We start from the raw sequence: 19,089 nt of genomic DNA, 5'->3' as shown, positions 1-19,089 counted from the left end.
GTAAGTGTGTTCAAAGGTAAATGGAGTAATGTTTCTATAATTTGAAAGCTAGCCTTTGCGCTATACATTTGTCTGGCGGTTTATATGAATGGCCTACATTTGCACAAATGAAGAATAAATTGCCTCTACTATTTATGCTATTTGTGTATCACTGCTAAGCTGACAGTGTATGAACAGCGCATGCAACCATTTTGATTTTGTATCTCTGAATGTACATTTCTGTTCTGATTTTGATATAAGAAACACAAGGGAAAATTCAGGGGTTGTTCCTTTTTTTCTGCACAGTTTCCAATCCATACCACAGCTGACACCTCTGTTGTCCATGGGATTGCTTTTCAGGCAGACAAAAAAAAACTGGTATCAGTGATGAACGTGATGGAAGACCATGAGGACCATGAGGAGATGGAAACAGAGCCCCAGAAAGAGGAGGTTTCAGTAATCAAGCGTCCCCTGCCACAGAAACAGCCCCAGTCATACTCTCAGCATCAACTTAAGTCTCATTCTCATCCTCAGTCTCAGCCTCATTCTCATTCTCATCCTCATCATCATCCTCTTCCTCACTCTCAGCCTCATTCTTACCCGCAAACTCAGTCTCAACCTCAGTCCCATCCTCAGTCTCAACCTCAGCGTCAGCCTCAGTCCCATCCACCGCAGCAACAACAATCACAACCATCACCATCGCCACCACAACATCAACATCAGCAGCAGCAGCAGCCCACTGACCCTGCCTCCCCTACTGTGGCCACAACCCCTGAGCCAGTGGCCATTGGAGGGGGAGAGAAGACCTCCCCCAAATCTGCAGAAACTGAGGCAGAATATGAGGTAAAAACACTGTTCTGGTGCCTGTCTCTCTCTCTCTCTCTCTGTATCCGCCCTTGGTTTCCTATCTATATACAGTATGTTCTCCTATCTAAATAAAGCAAAGAATAAACTGCCATAAAATATATATTTTTTCAAACAATCAGCCATATGAGTTATGGTTTAAAAACAACTACAAAAAACACTTGGGATTTAGTTAAGGACAGCATTAAGCTATGTCAAAGTTAGCCACTCTTGTTTAGGGAAAGTATTCATTTTGTTTTATGATTATCTCTGAAGCCCATCATTTTTGTTTTTAGTAAACCCAAACATGGGGATTAGGCTTCCCCTATCACTGAATCTCCGACCGACTATTTCATAATTTTCACAAATTATTTGTTCATTTAAAGTACCATTTGTTGTTTATGGCCTGTCAGCAACCCTAAGCCGACATTTTAGAAATGTATTTGAAATTAGACTGGTTGGTTGGTGTGGTTATGTGAAATTTCGTCTATTATCGGGCTGCAGGATGGCCGTGGGTTTGGCACTGGAGAGCTGATTTGGGGGAAGCTGCGGGGGTTCTCTTGGTGGCCTGGTTGTATCGTGTCCTGGTACATGACGGGTCGGAGTAGAGCTGCTGAGGGAACCAGATGGGTTATGTGGTATGGGGATCGAAAATTCTCAGTGGTGAGTGTGACAAAATATTTCTCATCTTTCACTCAATTTTCTTTTTCTTTTTATATTTGTAATTCTACACTTCATCAGGCTATGTTTTTGTAAGATGGAATGTTATAACATCACCTGCACAATCTTTTTTTTTAAAGGTACTTCCATGTTTGCAAATAAATAAAAGTTTAATTTCTCTGTACTCTCCCTCACAGGTCTGTGTAGAGAAACTCATGCCTTTAAGCTCCTTTTGCAATGCCTTTCACCAACCAACCTATAACAAGAAGCCGACATACAAGAAAGCCATCTTTGAAGTACTACAGGTGAGCATACGTTTATATTCGGTTTCAAATTCACTGAGAAAGAAGGCATAGCTTGTATAGTATACCATACACACACTGGGGCTGGGCAATACATCTATACAATATATGTTTCTCGTTTGTCTTCTCTCAGTGTGATTATACTGTGTATATATACATTATATATACTAGACCATATCCGTCGGGGGATATGAGCACCACACGCGCGTCATGGTCCGCTTGTTTCACGGATTTGGCATCACTGGCGCTTGTTTGACGCACATGATTTGGCAACCCGGGAGCCAGCGAACACAAAAACACTAATGAACAGTGAACATTAGGGGAAATCAAAAAACGGGCTTCGGTGTTCCGTGCACATGGTAATGGTCAATGGCTGTGTGTAAATGCAGATCAATTGCTCCAGCCACTGAGGAGAACCGGGCAGAACAGATTTTGGGCACAGACAGAGCTACAGACGCACAGAGCTTCAGACGCACAGCTTTGTAGAATTATAGGAGGATACATTACAGTTTCTGTTTCAAACTGTATCGCTCATGCCATGCTACTCATGAGTTGCCAGTGCCTGAGTTTGAACCCAGAACCTTGTGGTCCTAAGGCGACCGACTGAGCCAACACATTTGTTGTAAAACATCCCTCACACTAGCCCGCAGAAGCCTCATCCAGTGGAAGCATAAAGTCACTTAATTAAAGTGATCCCAAAAGGCCCAGTTGCCAACTTGTTATTTCAACAAGACATATGCTACGCACAGTATTAAAATGAAAACAAAACTACCCTGGTGAGGGAATAACAGGCAACACCAAAGGGAGGAACAACAGCAGAAACCTTTTAAACTTGGCTGTGGCAAGCCAGAGATCATAATATAAAACGTTGACTCACTCATTAATGTTATCTCTGCGGCGCTGGTCCTTCTGTCCTGAATGGAGTCACTCAGCAATGTCATCAGTCTCCTACACCTGTTGCTGCTGCAAGATGGGTTCATCTTTAGCTGTAGTTTACAACCCTCGTAGACGTATTTACGATTCTGACGTCTTCAATCTACGAGAGTTGTAGGGTGCACCCCCCCATGGATTCGAGCACTTTCTGCACTTTACCCCGCTACACTCCAAACATGTACAAATTGAAAATAAAAGGTGCTTACCGCAAAGCCCCAAATGTTAACGACCTCGGCGGGGTAGTAGTGATCCCCGTCGAGGTATATCTTTCAATAAAGAAGTCTTTTAATCCAGCTTGTGTCGGAATCTTCACTGTTCTTCTTTTGTTTTAAATTAGTTTGAACTGCGCATTAGCGATTTGGCGGTCGGGAGGTGTATTGCGCATTGAACACACAATGTATCAATACACCTCCCGACCGCCAAATCGCTGTTGCACAGTTCAAACTAATTTTAAACAAAAGAAGAAGCAGTGCGCAATTACACCTCCCGACCGCCAAATCGCTAATGCGCAGTTCAAACTCATTTAAAACAAAAGAAGAACAGTGAAGATTCCGACACAAACTGGATTAAAAGACTTCTTTATTGAAAGATATACCTCGACGGGGATCACTACTACCCCGCCGAGGTCGTTAACATTTGGGGCTTTGCGGTAAGCACCTTTTATTTTCAATTTGTACATGTTTGGAGTGTAGCGGGGTAAAGTGCAGAAAGTGCTCGAATCCATGGGGGGGTGCACCCTACAACTCTCGTAGATTGAAGACGTCAGAATCGTAAATACGTCTACGAGGGTTGTAAACTACAGCTAGGTTCATCTTTATTGTTGATATAGCCACTGGTCTACATAATATGTATCCAAATCCTCAAAATCGTCCATGTCACTCCTTGGCCCTTGAGTTTGAGTTTTCTAAAGACAAAAGAAAAACATACTACCAATATAGTTGTTTGACAATAGGCATTTTTAACTGTTGTCTTCCATTCAAGTAAACAAAGTCAGGGTGTATTGTTCATGTTAGCTCACTGGCCTTAATTAGTATCATTGGTGACACCTGTGTTTGTTTATCCTATAATTCTTCCCTATCAATATGGCTGCAGTGAAATAGGTCTGACCATACGTCCTCTTTTACCCGGACATGTCCTCTTTTGCGAGGCTGTCCGGCCTGTCCGGGGGGGGTTTATAAAATCCTTCAAATGTCCGGTGTTTTGGGGTTTTGGGTAGCGTGCACTATCGCATTTTAGCAACAATGACAGCGCTAACTGTCATTGTTAGTGTTGCCATGTCCGAATATTTACCGCAACTTCTTGACAAAAAATTGCGTCTTTTTCTGGCTTTTTTTTTTTGAGGAATGTCCTCCTTATATTTCTCTCACGAGACTTGGCAACAATGCTGCTTACAGGCTCGAGGCACACGTGACAAGACACACACACACACACACACACACACACACACACACACACACACAGTTAGTCGCACACTCACACAGACACACTGAACAGCATATCCATCGCGCTCAGCGCTGCCTGTCATTCGATCCCCGACGGAGAAAAGTTACACAGACAGAGGCGGAGAAAATGCCGAAACGCAAATGCAACTTCACAGACGAAATGCGCAAAAAGTACCCGTGTTTTCGTCTGGGTCGTGATAAATTTGAAGCAGAATGTACTGTTTGCAATAAGAGACATTATTTTGAAGAATGTGCTATAACATTGAAGAACAGGCTACTTCTCTATTTTCTTTTGTTTAAATAACAGGTTTTGAGGCATTTTTTACATTTTTACCTTATAGACATGAGAGAGAGGTTATTTTGAATAATGTCCATATAACATCCCCAAGTCATTTAGAATAATAAAAAATGAATGTTAAAATAGTATTTTGATATTAAATCCTGCACAAGCAGAGCAATGTCCCGAAAATCAAAGATAAAAAAGTTTAAAAAAAAATATTTTTATTTGATAATAAATTGGTAAAATCAGGCAAAAATAAGAATTAAATAACAACCCTACCCTAACCCTAATCTTAACCCTAAAACCGAAATAAAGAAACCAAAAACTGGAAAAAAAAACTAACCCAATCCGCACAGAACCGAGCAAAAACGAACCCAATCCGCCCAGAACCGCGCAAAAAACAGGAGGAGGTCCTCATGTATGCGCGCTGCGCGCGCGTGCATGAGGACGGTAGGTGTCCTCTTTTTGGGATTTCAGAATATGGTCACCCTAAATTTGCAATCAATTTGTTTCTTGTAGTAGCAGTTATGTTTACCAGCTAGCTAGTGTTTACAGTGCAACTTGCAACCACACAACAGTCAGTTTCCACATGTGATAAATTTGACAAATAATAATGGTTGTCTGATAATTAATTTATGTATGTTAGTATATATTGTAGTCTGATCTGGAAAGACCTTTGGTCATGTTGCGACTGGCTAGTTGTTTGGAATTTTATCTGGTTATCATTTTCAATTTACAGTATATTTCAGAAAGTTAGAAATCAGTTTTGTTTCCTCCTAAAGTTATTTAATCTATGGTTATTTTCTCATGTTATGGTAGTTGCTGATAGGATAATAGCAGGTCGATGATATACAGATGGGGCTCTTTGATATGTCAGATTTAGTTGATGAACATTTGATAGGCTAGTTATTTTATTTTCCCCAAAACTGAATGTTGTATATATTCTTCCACAGGTGGCAAGCAGCAGGGCAGGCAAAGCCTTCATGGCCTGCCCTGACACTGATGAGACGGAAACATCCAAATCAGTGGACATGCAGAATAAGCAGATGATTGAATGGGCTATGACAGGGTTCCAGCCCACTGGACCCAAGGGGCTAGAGCCACCAGAGGGTAAGAGGAAGTCTGCCAGATAATATAAGCTAAGATGATTTTAAAGTCATTTTTTAAATTGAGTTAAAGACAGTCAACTGGGGTGACTTTCTGGCCAAGGTCTGTACACAAAGGTAGTGACTCAGTATCATAGAGTACATCTCGCTGCCTGGAATAATTTGGAAATAGATATATATGATAATAATAAAATAACTAGCTTCTTTGCTGGTAGCAATTGTCCCATTGTCCCAAAAACCTGCCGTGTTATCACCCATGCACTGTGTTAAATAACTAGAAGCTATTGAACTTTTATTGTAGTATTGCAAATATAAATTGCATTGGAGGAAAAGTAATAACACAATTAAAGTAATTAGATAAAGAAAGAAAGAAAGAAAGACAGACAGAGAAATGAAGAATGAAACAAAGAAGGGAGAAATATAGATAGAAAGTCAGTATTAATGAATTAAAAATGTTAAACACATTATCAATTGTCTAATATTACTGCTTCACCAGAGGAGCGTAACCCATACAAAGAAGTTTACCCAGAGATGTGGGTGGAGCCGGAGGCCGCAGCTTACACGCCCCCTCCAGCCAAAAGGCCTCGCAAAAGCACAGCAGAGAAGCCCAAGGTCAAGGACATCATTGACGAAAGGACAAGAGGTAAGCTGCCTTGTTAATCGGGCTAAAACAGCAGTCATGAACCCTATATCCCGTCCCTTGGGGAGAACTCAACTGAGTTGTATGTCTGAGTGAGTGAGTGAGTGCAAGGAAGAAAATGGACAAGAGGCCCATTAGCTGGGCAGATTTAAAGGGGTTCACCACTCATTTGTGTGATGTCATCAGGTGTAATGTCTGGAGCTGCTCCGGTGAATAGGAGACTGATTGTGTTAACTGCATAGGCCCACCCAGTCTGAGTTTTTATTCACAGAGATTCTATAGAGTCCTTTTAACCAAGGAATCCTCCCAATTGTACTCTCCCAGTCACTTTTTTTCCCAGTGGATTCTATGTAGAGCTGTTCTAGGTTTTAGACCTGATGATATGAATCTTTCAGTCTTTCCGGAAGGTTACTGTCATCCAAGATTGGGATATATTAGATGACATGAAGAAGAAATAGGAACGTGTTCCAACTTTGACTTTCCCTCATTGAATGAGAGTACTTTGAAATAATTCTGCCCTGTATCAGGTCATTCATCTTTGTATCCTTTGTGTCCTTTTAGCATAGTTTTATTTTTAAAATGTTTTGACTGTACTGCTGTACTGTTTTCAAACTAATGATTAAGCATTAAATCAATCAATCAAATGTCACATCTACATCTAGTAGATTTATCAACAGCTTCATCTGTTGTTAAGCTGGCCGTTTTGCAAATATGTTAACCCATTAAGACCTGGAACTTTGTCATTTTTAGATTTGAGCTAAAAAAGCATTATTTTACACTTTGGGCTATTCAAAAATAGCAGATATACAAGCTCATAGCGCGGCACCGAGTGCCGCGCTATGAGCTTGTAGATCTGCTATTTTTGAAAAATCATGAAAATGTGTGCAAATCTTCTGCTTCTGGGGGTCCCTGGAACAAAATATTTTGATGGGGGTCCACGGCCAAATAAGTATAATTTTGGGGGACCTTGACATGAAAAAGATTGAGCACCACTGATATAGAAACATAAGTTTTTCAGAAAACTGTTGAGATTTAGGAGACATGTAGAATCGGCTTCAGGTCTCAATGGGTTAAAAGCGGGAAAAAAATAAGCAGTGAGAAGTTTCTTTTCAAACTGTCAACCTCTGAAATGGGCTGTTGAGAGAAAAAGACTAATTGCGAGTGTTGTCCTCCGTTCCTCAATCAGTTGTCTTCTGTTGTGTTTTCAGAGCGGCTTGTTTGTGAAGTCAGACAGAAGTGCCGAAGCATAGAGGGTAAGTGATGTGTCCTCTGTGTGTTCTGGCCGCCAGTGGGCCCGCAGGGCTTCTCATGGGAGATAAACTCATAGATTACACTTGTCCTTGAGGTTGATGAACAGAACATTGCATGTGTGGCTGTGCTAATGTTAACCACTTTCTGGCGTCCCTATTTTGGGCATGTCATTAAAATCCTCAAAAATGTATGTATACTTTGTTGTAAAATAGATCTACCATCTACAGTAGATCGGCTATTTTTGTATTAAATTATACATTTCTAATGAGATCTGTTCAAATAATTGTATTGAAGTGAGAGGATTTTCGTTGTGTGGTACGTTTGTGCATTGTCTAATATGCCCCATTGCCCCGGTGTCCTGTTTATACACAGACATTTGCATCTCCTGTGGAAGTCTGAATGTTTCTGTTGAGCATCCATTGTTTGCTGGAGGAATCTGCCAAAGTTGTAAGGTAAGCTCTGGTGTAGTGGCTTTGAGCAGATATAGAGTCATGGATGTTCGATTACGTTTCTGTAGCTACTGTTCCTTAAACATACTTGTACATACAAGGTGACTGCTATGAAGTAGAAACATTTTTGAGCATAAAAAAGCCTTACAAAAATCTTTCACATTATATGCATCCTGTTTTCTGTATCTTTTGTCTAATATTCAGTGTACACTGGATTTTATGCCTTCCTGCAAACCAATTTTTCCATTTAGGGACAATAAAAGTTTATTGTTTATAAGTCAACTGCACATTTCCAGCTGCCTTTAATCCGTCTCCCTGTTGCAGAACTGCTTCCTAGAATGTGCGTACCAGTACGATGATGATGGCTACCAGTCATACTGCACTATCTGCTGTGGGGGACGAGAGGTCCTCATGTGTGGAAACAGCAACTGTTGCCGGTGAGAGCTGGTTTATTATAATGCATAACGTAACACAGTTACTGCTTACTCTATTATGTGTTTAGATAGTCTGCATTTCTGTAGTGCTTCTATCAAAAGCACTTGAAGAATGTGTATTACGTTCACCTATTCACTGACGGCTAGGATTATAGTACTCAAATCCGGTCTCGGTTTTGAGTCCGGTCTCGAGTCAGCATTTTAATTTACTCGGTCTTGTTTCTTGGACCAAGGGACTCGGGACTCTTCCCCCACCGAGACCACTCGAGTCCAAGTGCAATGCAATGCAATCATTTTTCTGTGTCCCTCCCATTACAAGGAGCCCATTCACATTCTTATTTGACTGGCCGTCTGTGGAGCTTGTAGACCGCTGTCTTGTTAAGTTCTGGAGCGCATCTGACGCCTGTGCATGCTACCGTGCATGCACATGGATACGTTTATGTAACCACAACTGCTCTTACTACTGTGGCAAGTTTGCATATATTAGTCCTCTACCAGTAAGACTCCCTAATCGGGAGATAAGCGACCGTAGGTCACATGTATACAGAAGAGGGCTGTAACGGCGATTGGTTCCTAGTTGTGTGGGCAATGTATAGTTTTGTTTGGTGGTCTAAGAAATGTGGTGGCAGGCATGTTGATGACATGAGTGTAGACATACTGTGTAGTGTGTAGCAATTTGCGTGTTTTTAGGGGCAAAACTGTAGGAGTAGTGGGCAAAAATGTGTTGTGAAAAGCGGCCTGAAGGTGGCGCTAGAAGAGGGCCATGTGAGAAATTAGGGGTGGGGTGTCCGCGTTGCCTTGGCGGACGAATAGGTACCGGCCGCGGCTCTCCCGGACGCTCCTAGCCCGAGTTACGGCATTTTATGTGAGCTGCAGTGGCAGGGGGTCCTCCACTGGGGGCGCCACCACTTTTGCATCCGTTCTGGAGCACCAGGAGTGGGTGGTCCCCGGGAATGCCCCGTGAGCAGCCCCGTTGGGGTGGTCATTTGGTAATTTGTCCACATGTGCTCATTTTTTACACTTGGGGGTCCCCGAGGCAGCTGGGGGTCCCTGGAGCTCCGGGGGTCCTTGGAGGGTGTAGTTTGGCAGGTAAGGAGTGTGTGTGCAAAATCTGGCATGGATCGGGGCAAGGGGTGCGGAGATATGAGCAGGGCAAAAGTGTGACGTGCTGAATTTTTACACTTGGGGGTCCCCGAGGCAGCTGGGGGTCCCTGGAGCTCCGGGGGTCCTTGGAGGGTGTAGTTTGGCAGGTAAGGAGTGTGTGTGCAAAATCTGGCATGGATCGGGGCAACGGGTGCGGAGATATGAGCAGGGCAAAAGTGTGACGGGACGTGTGTGACGGAGGGACGGACGGACACCTGGAGCAGGTTTCTATAGTAAATGCGACCTACGGTCGCAATAACCGACCACACGATCAAGCTGGCACTGACCTTATGAATAATTCCTCAAGTTGCATATAAACATGATGATATATGAAACATCATGGTCATAGTGACAGTGCCGACAGACACTTTGGATGAAGATTTCTTTATTTTGTGTTGTAGCCTGTATGATTGTTTTCATAAACAATGTTCTAAAAAAAATGGAGATGGAGATGTAAGTGCGGCAGTGTGCTAATCAATTAAATCGGCAGAGGCAAACATTGCAAGGCACCAATCTACGCTTCAGGACCAGTTAGGGGTTGCAGTTAATGTCTTGCTTTGTGACACGATGAGTAGATGTGTGTCAGCTTGTAGATCTGCTATTTTCAAGATTCGTTTAGAGCTTCTTAAATTCATGGAATTGTTTAGGTTGTTTTTTTACATTTCAGAATTATATATTTTTTAATGATTGAATTTTTGGGGAGGGGGATTCCACAAAAAAACATTTTTTTTTAGATTTTTGAGAATCTTTTGAAATACTTTAAATTAGTAATTAATTGCCCCCTCAAAAAATCTCTACCCATAAAAATTGGTATGCGACCCAAAAATGGTTGCCGGCCAATAGTTTTGGAAACACTGATTTACATGACCATAATAATAAAAGCCCTTCATTTGTGGGCAGGTGTTTCTGTGTGGAGTGTGTTGATCTCCTGGTGGGGCCAGGTGCGGCTGTTGCAGCTATTAAAGAGGACCCCTGGAACTGCTACATGTGTGGTCAGAAGGGTGTATTTGGTCTACTGGAGCGCCGTACCGACTGGCCATGCCGTCTCCAGCATTTCTTCGCTAACAATCATGACCAGGATTTTGTAAGTGATGCACCTTATTCTTATGCCGAGAACAGCCGATCTACAAGCTCACAACGCGTTGCGATGTGATGCATAGTGAGCTTGTAGGTTGGCTATTTTCGGTGCACAATCCCATCGTACGACAAAGTATAAATCAGGCTTTAATCCCAATCATTACTTCATGCAGTTGTACCCTTTATCAACTTTGTCTGATTTTGTCTGATTTCTTTTCCCCTCTCCCCCTTCTTGGTGTCATTTTTCAGGCACCACCAAAGCTATACCCCCCAGTCATGGTGGAGAAGAGGAAACCCATTCGTGTCCTATCACTATTTGATGGCATAGCAACAGGTTAGACCAGAAGGAATTCCCCTCTGTCCTCTAACAAAACACCCTGCAAAAAGTCCCTGTCTGTACAACAGCTTCTCCCTGTATTAGGTTACATCAAACTGCCCCACTTCTTACTAAATGCATAATGACACTGGCACATAAATGCACAGCATGAATCTATTCCTACTGCTCCCTTCCATACAATTTTCTCCCTACAGAAAACGTACTGTTTCTGGCAGATTATTGCTGCTGTCTATTAAAATGATAATCTTTTGATGTTATTTGACCCTTGACAGACATTATGGAACACGACAATAATCAAAAGGTCACCAATATCTGTATAACACAAGCAACTTCAATAACACCAGTAGGTGAAATAGCCAGAAACAATTTATGTTCAAGGACCTGTTTTTTTAAACTCATTGTCAGAATCTGCATTGTTTGTTTTTGTTTATGTGCTAAAAGTGATTTTGAGACCTTTTCGAATCAGAATGGATGAAATCAAGTACAGTATAAAAACAACAGATAAGGTGATCAACAATATTTAGACTTATATCTCCGGGTAGTTAGAACACTATTAATTTAAAGCTGATAAATGGTCTTGGGATTCTCTCTTCTGATTGGATAAAATTGGTACTCCGAGCTGAAAATATTTTCTGTTAGAGCTGGAGAGATGGTGAGGCCCATGTTACTGAGCAAACACTCTATAGCAGTGATTGATTACTATCAGTATATAGACCTTTAAAGGGCCTATACCTATATCGTGAAATTTCACTTTTTCAAATGTTTTGGTCTTTTTTAGGGTTCTGTGACGTCCCTCCTTCCAAAAAGATGAATATAATGTATATAATAACGAAATGTATAATGACATGTCCAAAACAGGGATTGATTATTAATCGATTATGTTGCACTCGATTATCTTAATGCCTTAAATTATCGATTACATTGATTGTTTCGATTAAGTGTTGCACCCTTATATTGATCCACACAGGACTGCTGGTGCTGAAGGACCTGGGTATCCATGTGGAGCGCTACATTGCATCCGAGGTGTGTGAAGACTCCATCACTGTGGGTATCGTCCGGCATCAAGGTCGCATCATGTATGTCGGCGATGTGAGGAACGTCACGCGCAAACATGTAAGTTTACACATGTCTATATGAAATCCATCCATCCATCATATGAAAAAATGTATATCAAGGAGGAACGAATAAGCGAATATCAATAAATCAGATCCTGTCTCCTCCGTCCCAGCTGAGATTATGACATACATTATGTTTTAAAATAACAATTTTCAAAAATAGTTAAAATAGCAGATCTACAGTACAAGCTCAAAGCGCTTTACATCGCAACGCACTGTTATTGCAGCGTGACACCATCGATCGTACACAGAAATATAAAACAGGGCTTAAGTGGTAAATATCACTCTTTCTTTGTTTCTTCATCTCCTGTCTCTAAAGATACAAGAATGGGGTCCTTTTGACTTAATTATTGGCGGCAGTCCATGCAATGACCTCTCCATAGTGAATCCTGCTAGGAAAGGTCTGTATGGTAAGTCTTGACAACCCATCACTCTTATATTCTATTGCCAAATTCCGATTCTCTTTTTTCGGCCTCCTCACTTCCTCCGTCCTGCAGCCGTGACCTGGAAATTGTTTGCGACCCAAGTTATAATTTGCATCTCGAGGACCCGAAAGAGATGAGAGAAGACACTTCGCAAGGTGCTTTGTGCGAGGATCAAGTGTATCCTTTGCGCGCGTTTTTTGTCTAGAAGTGACATAAGAATTGAAATCTCTTTAGTTATTGGATACTGCAGCTGACCGTCTCCCCGGCTATATGATGTAAGCTACACTCCGGGAGAGGTGATCCAAAAGCCACGGCACTTGCAGACTTGCAAAAGGAATGAGCTGACGAAATGTTTGATCTGCTTGTATTCTAATCATGGAAACATGTTTATTGTGCCTGCAGATGGATATTCATTTCTGTTCGTGCTCTCGCACGAGCATTAAGTACTATACTGTACCTGTTAAATTCATCACACGTTGGAACAGTCACATAACGATACTTAACCGAATGACTCTCCACTGCCTATGCCAGCAAATTATGTTCATTTGTATTCGGCAATATACTGGTATTCCAGTTAAAAAGGCATTTACTTGACGTTGCTTCTAAATGACACTTAGCTTAGAGTGAGGAGCATTCGCATTCTCAAGAAGCACCCGATTGATTCCTCAGTCCTCGCATGTGATCCTCACCTCCTTCTTCTGGGGAGGGACTAAGGCACAAGGAAACAACGTAAGTGAGGGACACCAAGGCCATGCAGCATAAAGAAGGAAAGGAAACATTGTACACCATGGCATGCACCATTGATGCAGCTGGGAGGCAAACAATATCTTTTAAGGATTGTGACTCTTGTAAAATAATTGGTTCAAGAAAATAGTTAAGACATATCACACATTGTTTTCTGATCTCTTGTTTTTCAAAGTGCATGCTATATAATTCTATTGAGGTATCTAAAGAGTACAGAGTATGTTTATGACTGGGCAATAAAAAAAAAAAAAAGGCTGTCATGAGAATTAGCTGGCATGCTTTTAATAATTGACAGTCTTACTATGACAGCCCATATTTACCCCTCAGTCAGAAGCTTACTCATCAGTAAGCATCAGAAAATGTGTGATGTCTTAATCATTTTCTTGAAGCAATTATTCTTTTACAAGAGTCGCAATCCTTCAAAGATGTGTTTATTCACACGCTTGTCCACAGGGCTCTCATAGTATTTAAAGCATTCCATCAAACTCTCAGCTCCAGTAGGCCTCCCAGTGCGTCGGACCAAGAAAGTGATGTTTGTGCCCTTTCCTTCTGAACATGGCCTTGAGGGATGTGAGGATGGAAAAAAAGATAATTGAAATTTGGCTAATGGTCAAGATGCAGTGTGTGAAATGTGTTTCTCTGTCCTGTAGAGGGCACCGGTCGCCTGTTCTTTGAGTTCTACAGGCTGCTACATGAGGCCAGGCCGAAAGAGGGCGACGACAGGCCTTTCTTCTGGCTCTTTGAGAACGTAGTGGCCATGGGCGTCAGTGACAAGAGAGACATATCCCGCTTCCTGGAGGTCTGCCCCTTTACTGATCATTAACAACATCACCTTGGCAGTGTTCATAGGATGGGGCATTCCTTGATATAATGTGCTCATATGCATGCCTGTGACCAATGTTTTGTTTTACTCCCCCTTGTGGTTACAATTTGTCATATTTATGAGTTCAAAGTACAGTGCTCATTCTTAGTGCTTCTTTAGTTTTATAGTACAGTATTTCCCTCAATAAATGTTTTACACATGGCATATGGTCTTTAATAGGTTGATTATACTATTATATCAACAACAACAACAACAACATAATACTATTCAGTACTATGCTATACTATTTATTATGCTAGTGTATGGTGTCATGCTGATATGTCATGCCATACCAAAGCTATACCATAGCATCTTCCTTTAGCTCTTGTCTGACCAGTGTATTTCTTTGTGTTCCTGTCATCAGTGTAACCCAGTGATGATCGATGCCAAGGAGGTGTCTGCTGCCCACCGTGCACGCTACTTCTGGGGTAACCTTCCTGGCATGAACAGGTTGGTGGTAGAATGGTGAGGGATCCAGCAGGCTGTGACTTATAGAGCAGGCAATGGGAAGCAGCTAAACCCACAACCTGAGCATAACATAACACAAAAGGCAGACAGACAGGCAAAGATCTTCATATATGGGCATTAAAAAGGAGACAGACAGACAGTCAGACAGACAGACAGACAGACAGGTACAGAAAAATAACTATACCAACACAAATCCCCATATGGAGTACCCTGATATCCTCAATATGACATCATAGCACTGGTGTCATAGACTGACCAGGACTCCATACCATATTTGGGCATCCCTGACACGGAACTCCATATACAGTATGGGCATAAAAGGGACACCGACAGATGGGTACCACGGGTAGTCTGACAACTGGTATTGCATAACTGGGTGGGGCATGCATTTCCAACTTGCATCGTTCCCAAAGGGTTGTGTCATGTGCCGTTGCACCACTATAAGTGATAGTGTGCACAATAGAACTCCATTCTTATGCACAAGTTGTCTTTATCTGACTTTCTGTCTGTCTCCCATTTATGCCCATGTACGTTATCAACACAACAGAAGTTAGGGATAACCATATCTATATTTGGTCGATAGATCGTATGGTAGTGTGTAAAGCACTGGTTATTCTTTCTGACAGCAGGTACAGCGAGTACTCTGACAACGGGTACAACGGGTATTGCAACACCAGGTGGAGCATGCATTCCCAAATTTCATCTTTCTCGACTTACATCGTTCTCGATTTGCGTGGTCCCCGCGTAGGCCTACTGTAGTTCCTTTAACCACTTGAACCCCTGCATCCCTATTCTGGAGGAAACGTTAGCCAAATATATCAGCTTGTTGCGACGCGTTGTGAGCTTGTAGATTGGCTATTTTTGCCGCAGACATTGTTTGATTACCATTATTTGTCTTTCACCCCTCTAGGCCCCTGTCTGCATTATACTCTGACAGGCTGGGACTTCAGGATTGTTTAGAGCATGGCAGAACCGCAAAGGTATATATAGCAAACCAATGAACTATGTCATTGCTTCTCAAACTTTTATTATTATTAACTTTTATTTTATGTCAATTTTATGTCACCCCCAAATTAATATCTATTAATATATTTTTGGCTGTGCAAGGGACCCCCATACAAGATTTGTGTTGTTAGGGCAAGATTTGTGTTGTTAGGGCAAGACCACTTTGGTAGAGGTTTGGGTTGTGTAGTTAACTTGCCATGATGTAACTCCAAAGGTGGGCAAGAAATAAAAAATGTTTGTTCCATTGATCATTCAAAATATGCTCCTCATTGACTTACATTGTATGGTGAAACAGCTCTCAAAGTCACTCTTTTAGCCCGTAAACAAACACAAACAACGCTGATTCAGAACATACAGTATAGAACATCACAAAACCCAGTACTGTTTGTTTTTTAAATACAAATGTAAATTTCCTGTTGATTTTTACTATTTGAAGATCCGTGAATCCAGTCCGTCTTTTCTTCCTAATAAAACTCAACAAAATCAACCAAAACCTCGACCAAAGTGTTATTTAAAATGTTTCAAAAATATTACAACTTTTTCGCATTAAAATATTCTAAGCTCACATGAGCTTGTAGTTCCGGATTTTACAGTGCTGTGTACTAATGTTTCCCTTGATATTTTACCTCTCTGCAGTTTGAAAAGGTGAGGACTATTACCACCAGGTCCAATTCTATAAAACAAGGCAAAGACCAGCACTTCCCTGTCTACATGAATGAAAAGGAAGACATATTATGGTGTACTGAAATGGAGAGGTAAGAAGGAGGGCTGCAACTATTCATTATTTTCTTAGCGATTATTCTATTTATTACTTTTTGATTAATCAAATAATTAATACGCTATTTTATATTTAAACTAATAAATGAACCACTTAAGCCCATTTTATACTGCATTAGTACAGATATAGTGACAATTGCCGATCTACAAGCTTGCGACACGTGAGCTTGTAGATTTGCTAAGTTTTCTGAAAAAATAAAAAACTTTTTTTCGGCATGCCCAAAATATGGATCGATGTTTAATCTATTTTATTAAATTATCGATTATCGATTAATAATCTGTAGGGCCACATCGGGCAACAGGGAGAGTATTTAGATAACACTTCAAAAGGTTAGAAGTTCATTTCCCTCATTGGGACCACCACCCATGCTAAAAATGAATGCAGTCATGGTAGTGTAAAGGCGCTGTGGATAAAATTGCATGTGACTCAAAGCCTTAAGAATGTCGTCCCCTCTCTCCCGTTGTCTTTTTCTCTCCTTCTGTTTGTCTGTGTCTCTGTCCATCTTCCCATCTGTTTTGTCTGTCTGTGTTTGCTCTGCTCCCCTTGGGTCTGCTGGGTTGCCATGCCAGGATCTTTGGCTTCCCTGTCCATTATACAGATGTGTCCAACATGAGCCGACTGGCGAGGCAGAGGCTCCTGGGGAGGTCATGGAGCGTCCCAGTGATCCGCCACCTGTTTGCACCACTCAAAGATTACTTTGCCTGTGAGACAACGAAGAAGAGTACTGAGCACTGAGACACAGTGAGACGACTCACACGGAACCATTCATCATGACACCCAGCTTTGGCTGTGACCAGAAAGGAGAGCCTTGATATTCAGATTATACTCATCGTATAATTTGCAAAAATGAAACATGGACGTAGAAATGTCACATTATTTCTTGTATTTTCCAATGTAATTCTTATTCTATTTAATTTTTTGATATGTCATTTTACCTTTTAGCAGTGTTATCCAGTATTTGTTTTGTTTTTTATTGATTTATTTGTGCAAGCTATACTTGAGGACTTGCTTTCTTCTCAAGACACTGAGAAAGAAAAGTGCTATCTATCGGATTTAAAACGAGACGAAGACGTAAAGGAAGACACCAGAAATCCAGCTAGGGATTTTAAGATATGTTAAATGCTTTGGTTGGTAAAATGACATCAGCTGAACATTAGGTGATGGACTACAACATCAGAGGTGGACTACATTTCCCACCTAAAGTGAAGCCATGCTTCCATCTACTGATTCTCACAGAGATGTGGTGAAAAAGTTGATTCAGTATCTAGAGAGCCGTGTCTCTGAGAATCCAAATCACCAGATCACATATACCTCTTTGTTTACAGTTTATATACACAACTGAAGGTTATAAAGGTACTACTGTAATATGGTTACAACACCATGGTGCTCAAAGATGATAAGAAACATCACAGCCCATGTGGCATGACAACTTAGACGAGGTGCAGCTCTTTAAACGGTCACTTGGAAAAGGTTTTCCGTTTTGACGTTTTCACACTTTTGAAAAGAAACAAAACAAAAAACACATCATGCTGTTCTGTTTTACTTCAAAGAAAAAAGGATTGAAAGTAGACTGCAAGACGCTCTGCATATCTACTCTGAGTTTTACAGCTTTTATAAATGATTCTACTGGTGCTTATTTAATCATTCAGCCTTGCTATGCTCAGGCCCCAACTACCCGTGTCTGCACAAACAGAAAATGAAGCTAGCCACATGGGAGATGATGTTTTCTGTCATTCAAGAAAAAAAAAACCTTGAGATCAAAGTCTGTGGTGAACTACTTTTTTTCTAGTTTCATCCTGACCAGTGACATTACTGTACAACTGTTAGCGTGGTTAATGGAGCGAGTGTGACCGGGTGTTAACAAAAAATCCAGGTGAACCTCCCCTGCTTCCACCTCTGCAAACTGAAAAAAACGAAACAAACAAAACTGTCAGGTGCAAATCTTCAATAATATGGTGCGGCTTCACAATTTTCTTCTACCTTTTTATAGCAATTTTGTGCTGTTTTACCAACAATATAAAGCACTTTTATATGTATACTTCCTTTTTATTTCCTTGATATCTTAAGGGAAATCTTGGTCCTTGTGAATTGTTTTGTTTTGTTTTATGATGTGAACTGATCTACCCTTGTGTAATACTTTCTGTATACAGTAGGGCTGTGCCAATAGAAGTGAAAGATTGGATATTGATATGTGAAACATGTATTTGACGCATTGTACAGTAGATGGAATGAAATTTGCTGTCCCTCTGTTGCATCATTCATATTGTCCTCTGTGGTTAAGCAGTGACACACTGTTGCCACCAGATTGAAAGAATGTCTCTATTTCTATTAAGATTGTAAAATTTAAGGCAGAGTTTTAAGGAACTATGTAATTTGCTTTGTATTATATATTGTCCCCTTAAGAAACAGTTTGTCCTCTGCCGTTTCCCCATAAAATTACCCCCCCCCCCCCACCCACCCATGAGTAGTAAAGAAAAATGTTTATATTTATCCAAATTTGGATTGCTTTCAAAACATCGCAATGCTCTTGATTGTAACCTTTAAGCTAAATATGGAGGATTTAGGCTGTAGTTTGTCAGAACTCAAAACTGGCAAGATGTTATTTTCTCAAACTTGGCGATCAAAACAAAACATGTTATTACTTATTTATGTGATATTTAAGTATTCAAAATGACAATGTTTTGGGAAATTTAATTTCACAGTGTAATTAAGTTCTTAAGTGACCTTATTGACTTTTTTGTCCATTGCCCCTGGGTTGAACCTTGTGCTTTGGCATATCGTCGCTGTCGGGCGGAAACCTTATATGTCCAAAACTG

At 41.0% G+C, this 19,089-nt stretch overlaps 1 protein-coding gene across 6 annotated transcripts in view; it reads left to right on the top strand.

Moving 5' to 3' along the window:
* The window catches only part of LOC311036560 (DNA (cytosine-5)-methyltransferase 3A-like), a 45,022-nt gene extending 27,265 nt beyond the window's left edge, over positions 1–17,757 (top strand). For 3 of the 6 annotated variants that reach the window (XM_084045313.1, XM_084045318.1, XM_084045314.1), the window contains 17 exons: positions 340–822; positions 1,327–1,485; positions 1,680–1,787; positions 5,393–5,549; positions 6,042–6,188; positions 7,394–7,438; positions 7,809–7,888; positions 8,210–8,322; positions 10,363–10,546; positions 10,789–10,873; positions 11,844–11,989; positions 12,311–12,401; positions 13,811–13,959; positions 14,387–14,487; positions 15,401–15,470; positions 16,132–16,250; positions 16,843–17,757. In XM_084045313.1, the coding sequence (XP_083901439.1) occupies positions 340–822; positions 1,327–1,485; positions 1,680–1,787; positions 5,393–5,549; positions 6,042–6,188; positions 7,394–7,438; positions 7,809–7,888; positions 8,210–8,322; positions 10,363–10,546; positions 10,789–10,873; positions 11,844–11,989; positions 12,311–12,401; positions 13,811–13,959; positions 14,387–14,487; positions 15,401–15,470; positions 16,132–16,250; positions 16,843–17,008 (2,403 nt within the window). In that variant the 3' untranslated portion in view covers positions 17,009–17,757. The remainder of the gene's footprint in view (positions 1–339; positions 823–1,326; positions 1,486–1,679; positions 1,788–5,392; positions 5,550–6,041; positions 6,189–7,393; positions 7,439–7,808; positions 7,889–8,209; positions 8,323–10,362; positions 10,547–10,788; positions 10,874–11,843; positions 11,990–12,310; positions 12,402–13,810; positions 13,960–14,386; positions 14,488–15,400; positions 15,471–16,131; positions 16,251–16,842) is intronic. The other 3 variants (XM_084045317.1, XM_084045315.1, XM_084045316.1) reach the window with 3 other exon arrangements.
* Positions 17,758–19,089: the final 1,332 nt, after the last annotated feature.

This window comes from Gymnoscopelus microlampas (assembly GCF_963454915.1).
Source record: "Gymnoscopelus microlampas genome assembly, chromosome: 20".
Taxonomy (NCBI): domain Eukaryota; kingdom Metazoa; phylum Chordata; class Actinopteri; order Myctophiformes; family Myctophidae; genus Gymnoscopelus; species Gymnoscopelus microlampas.
Note: the sequence above shows the minus strand (reverse complement) of the source record. Positions and strands in the feature narration are given on the sequence as shown.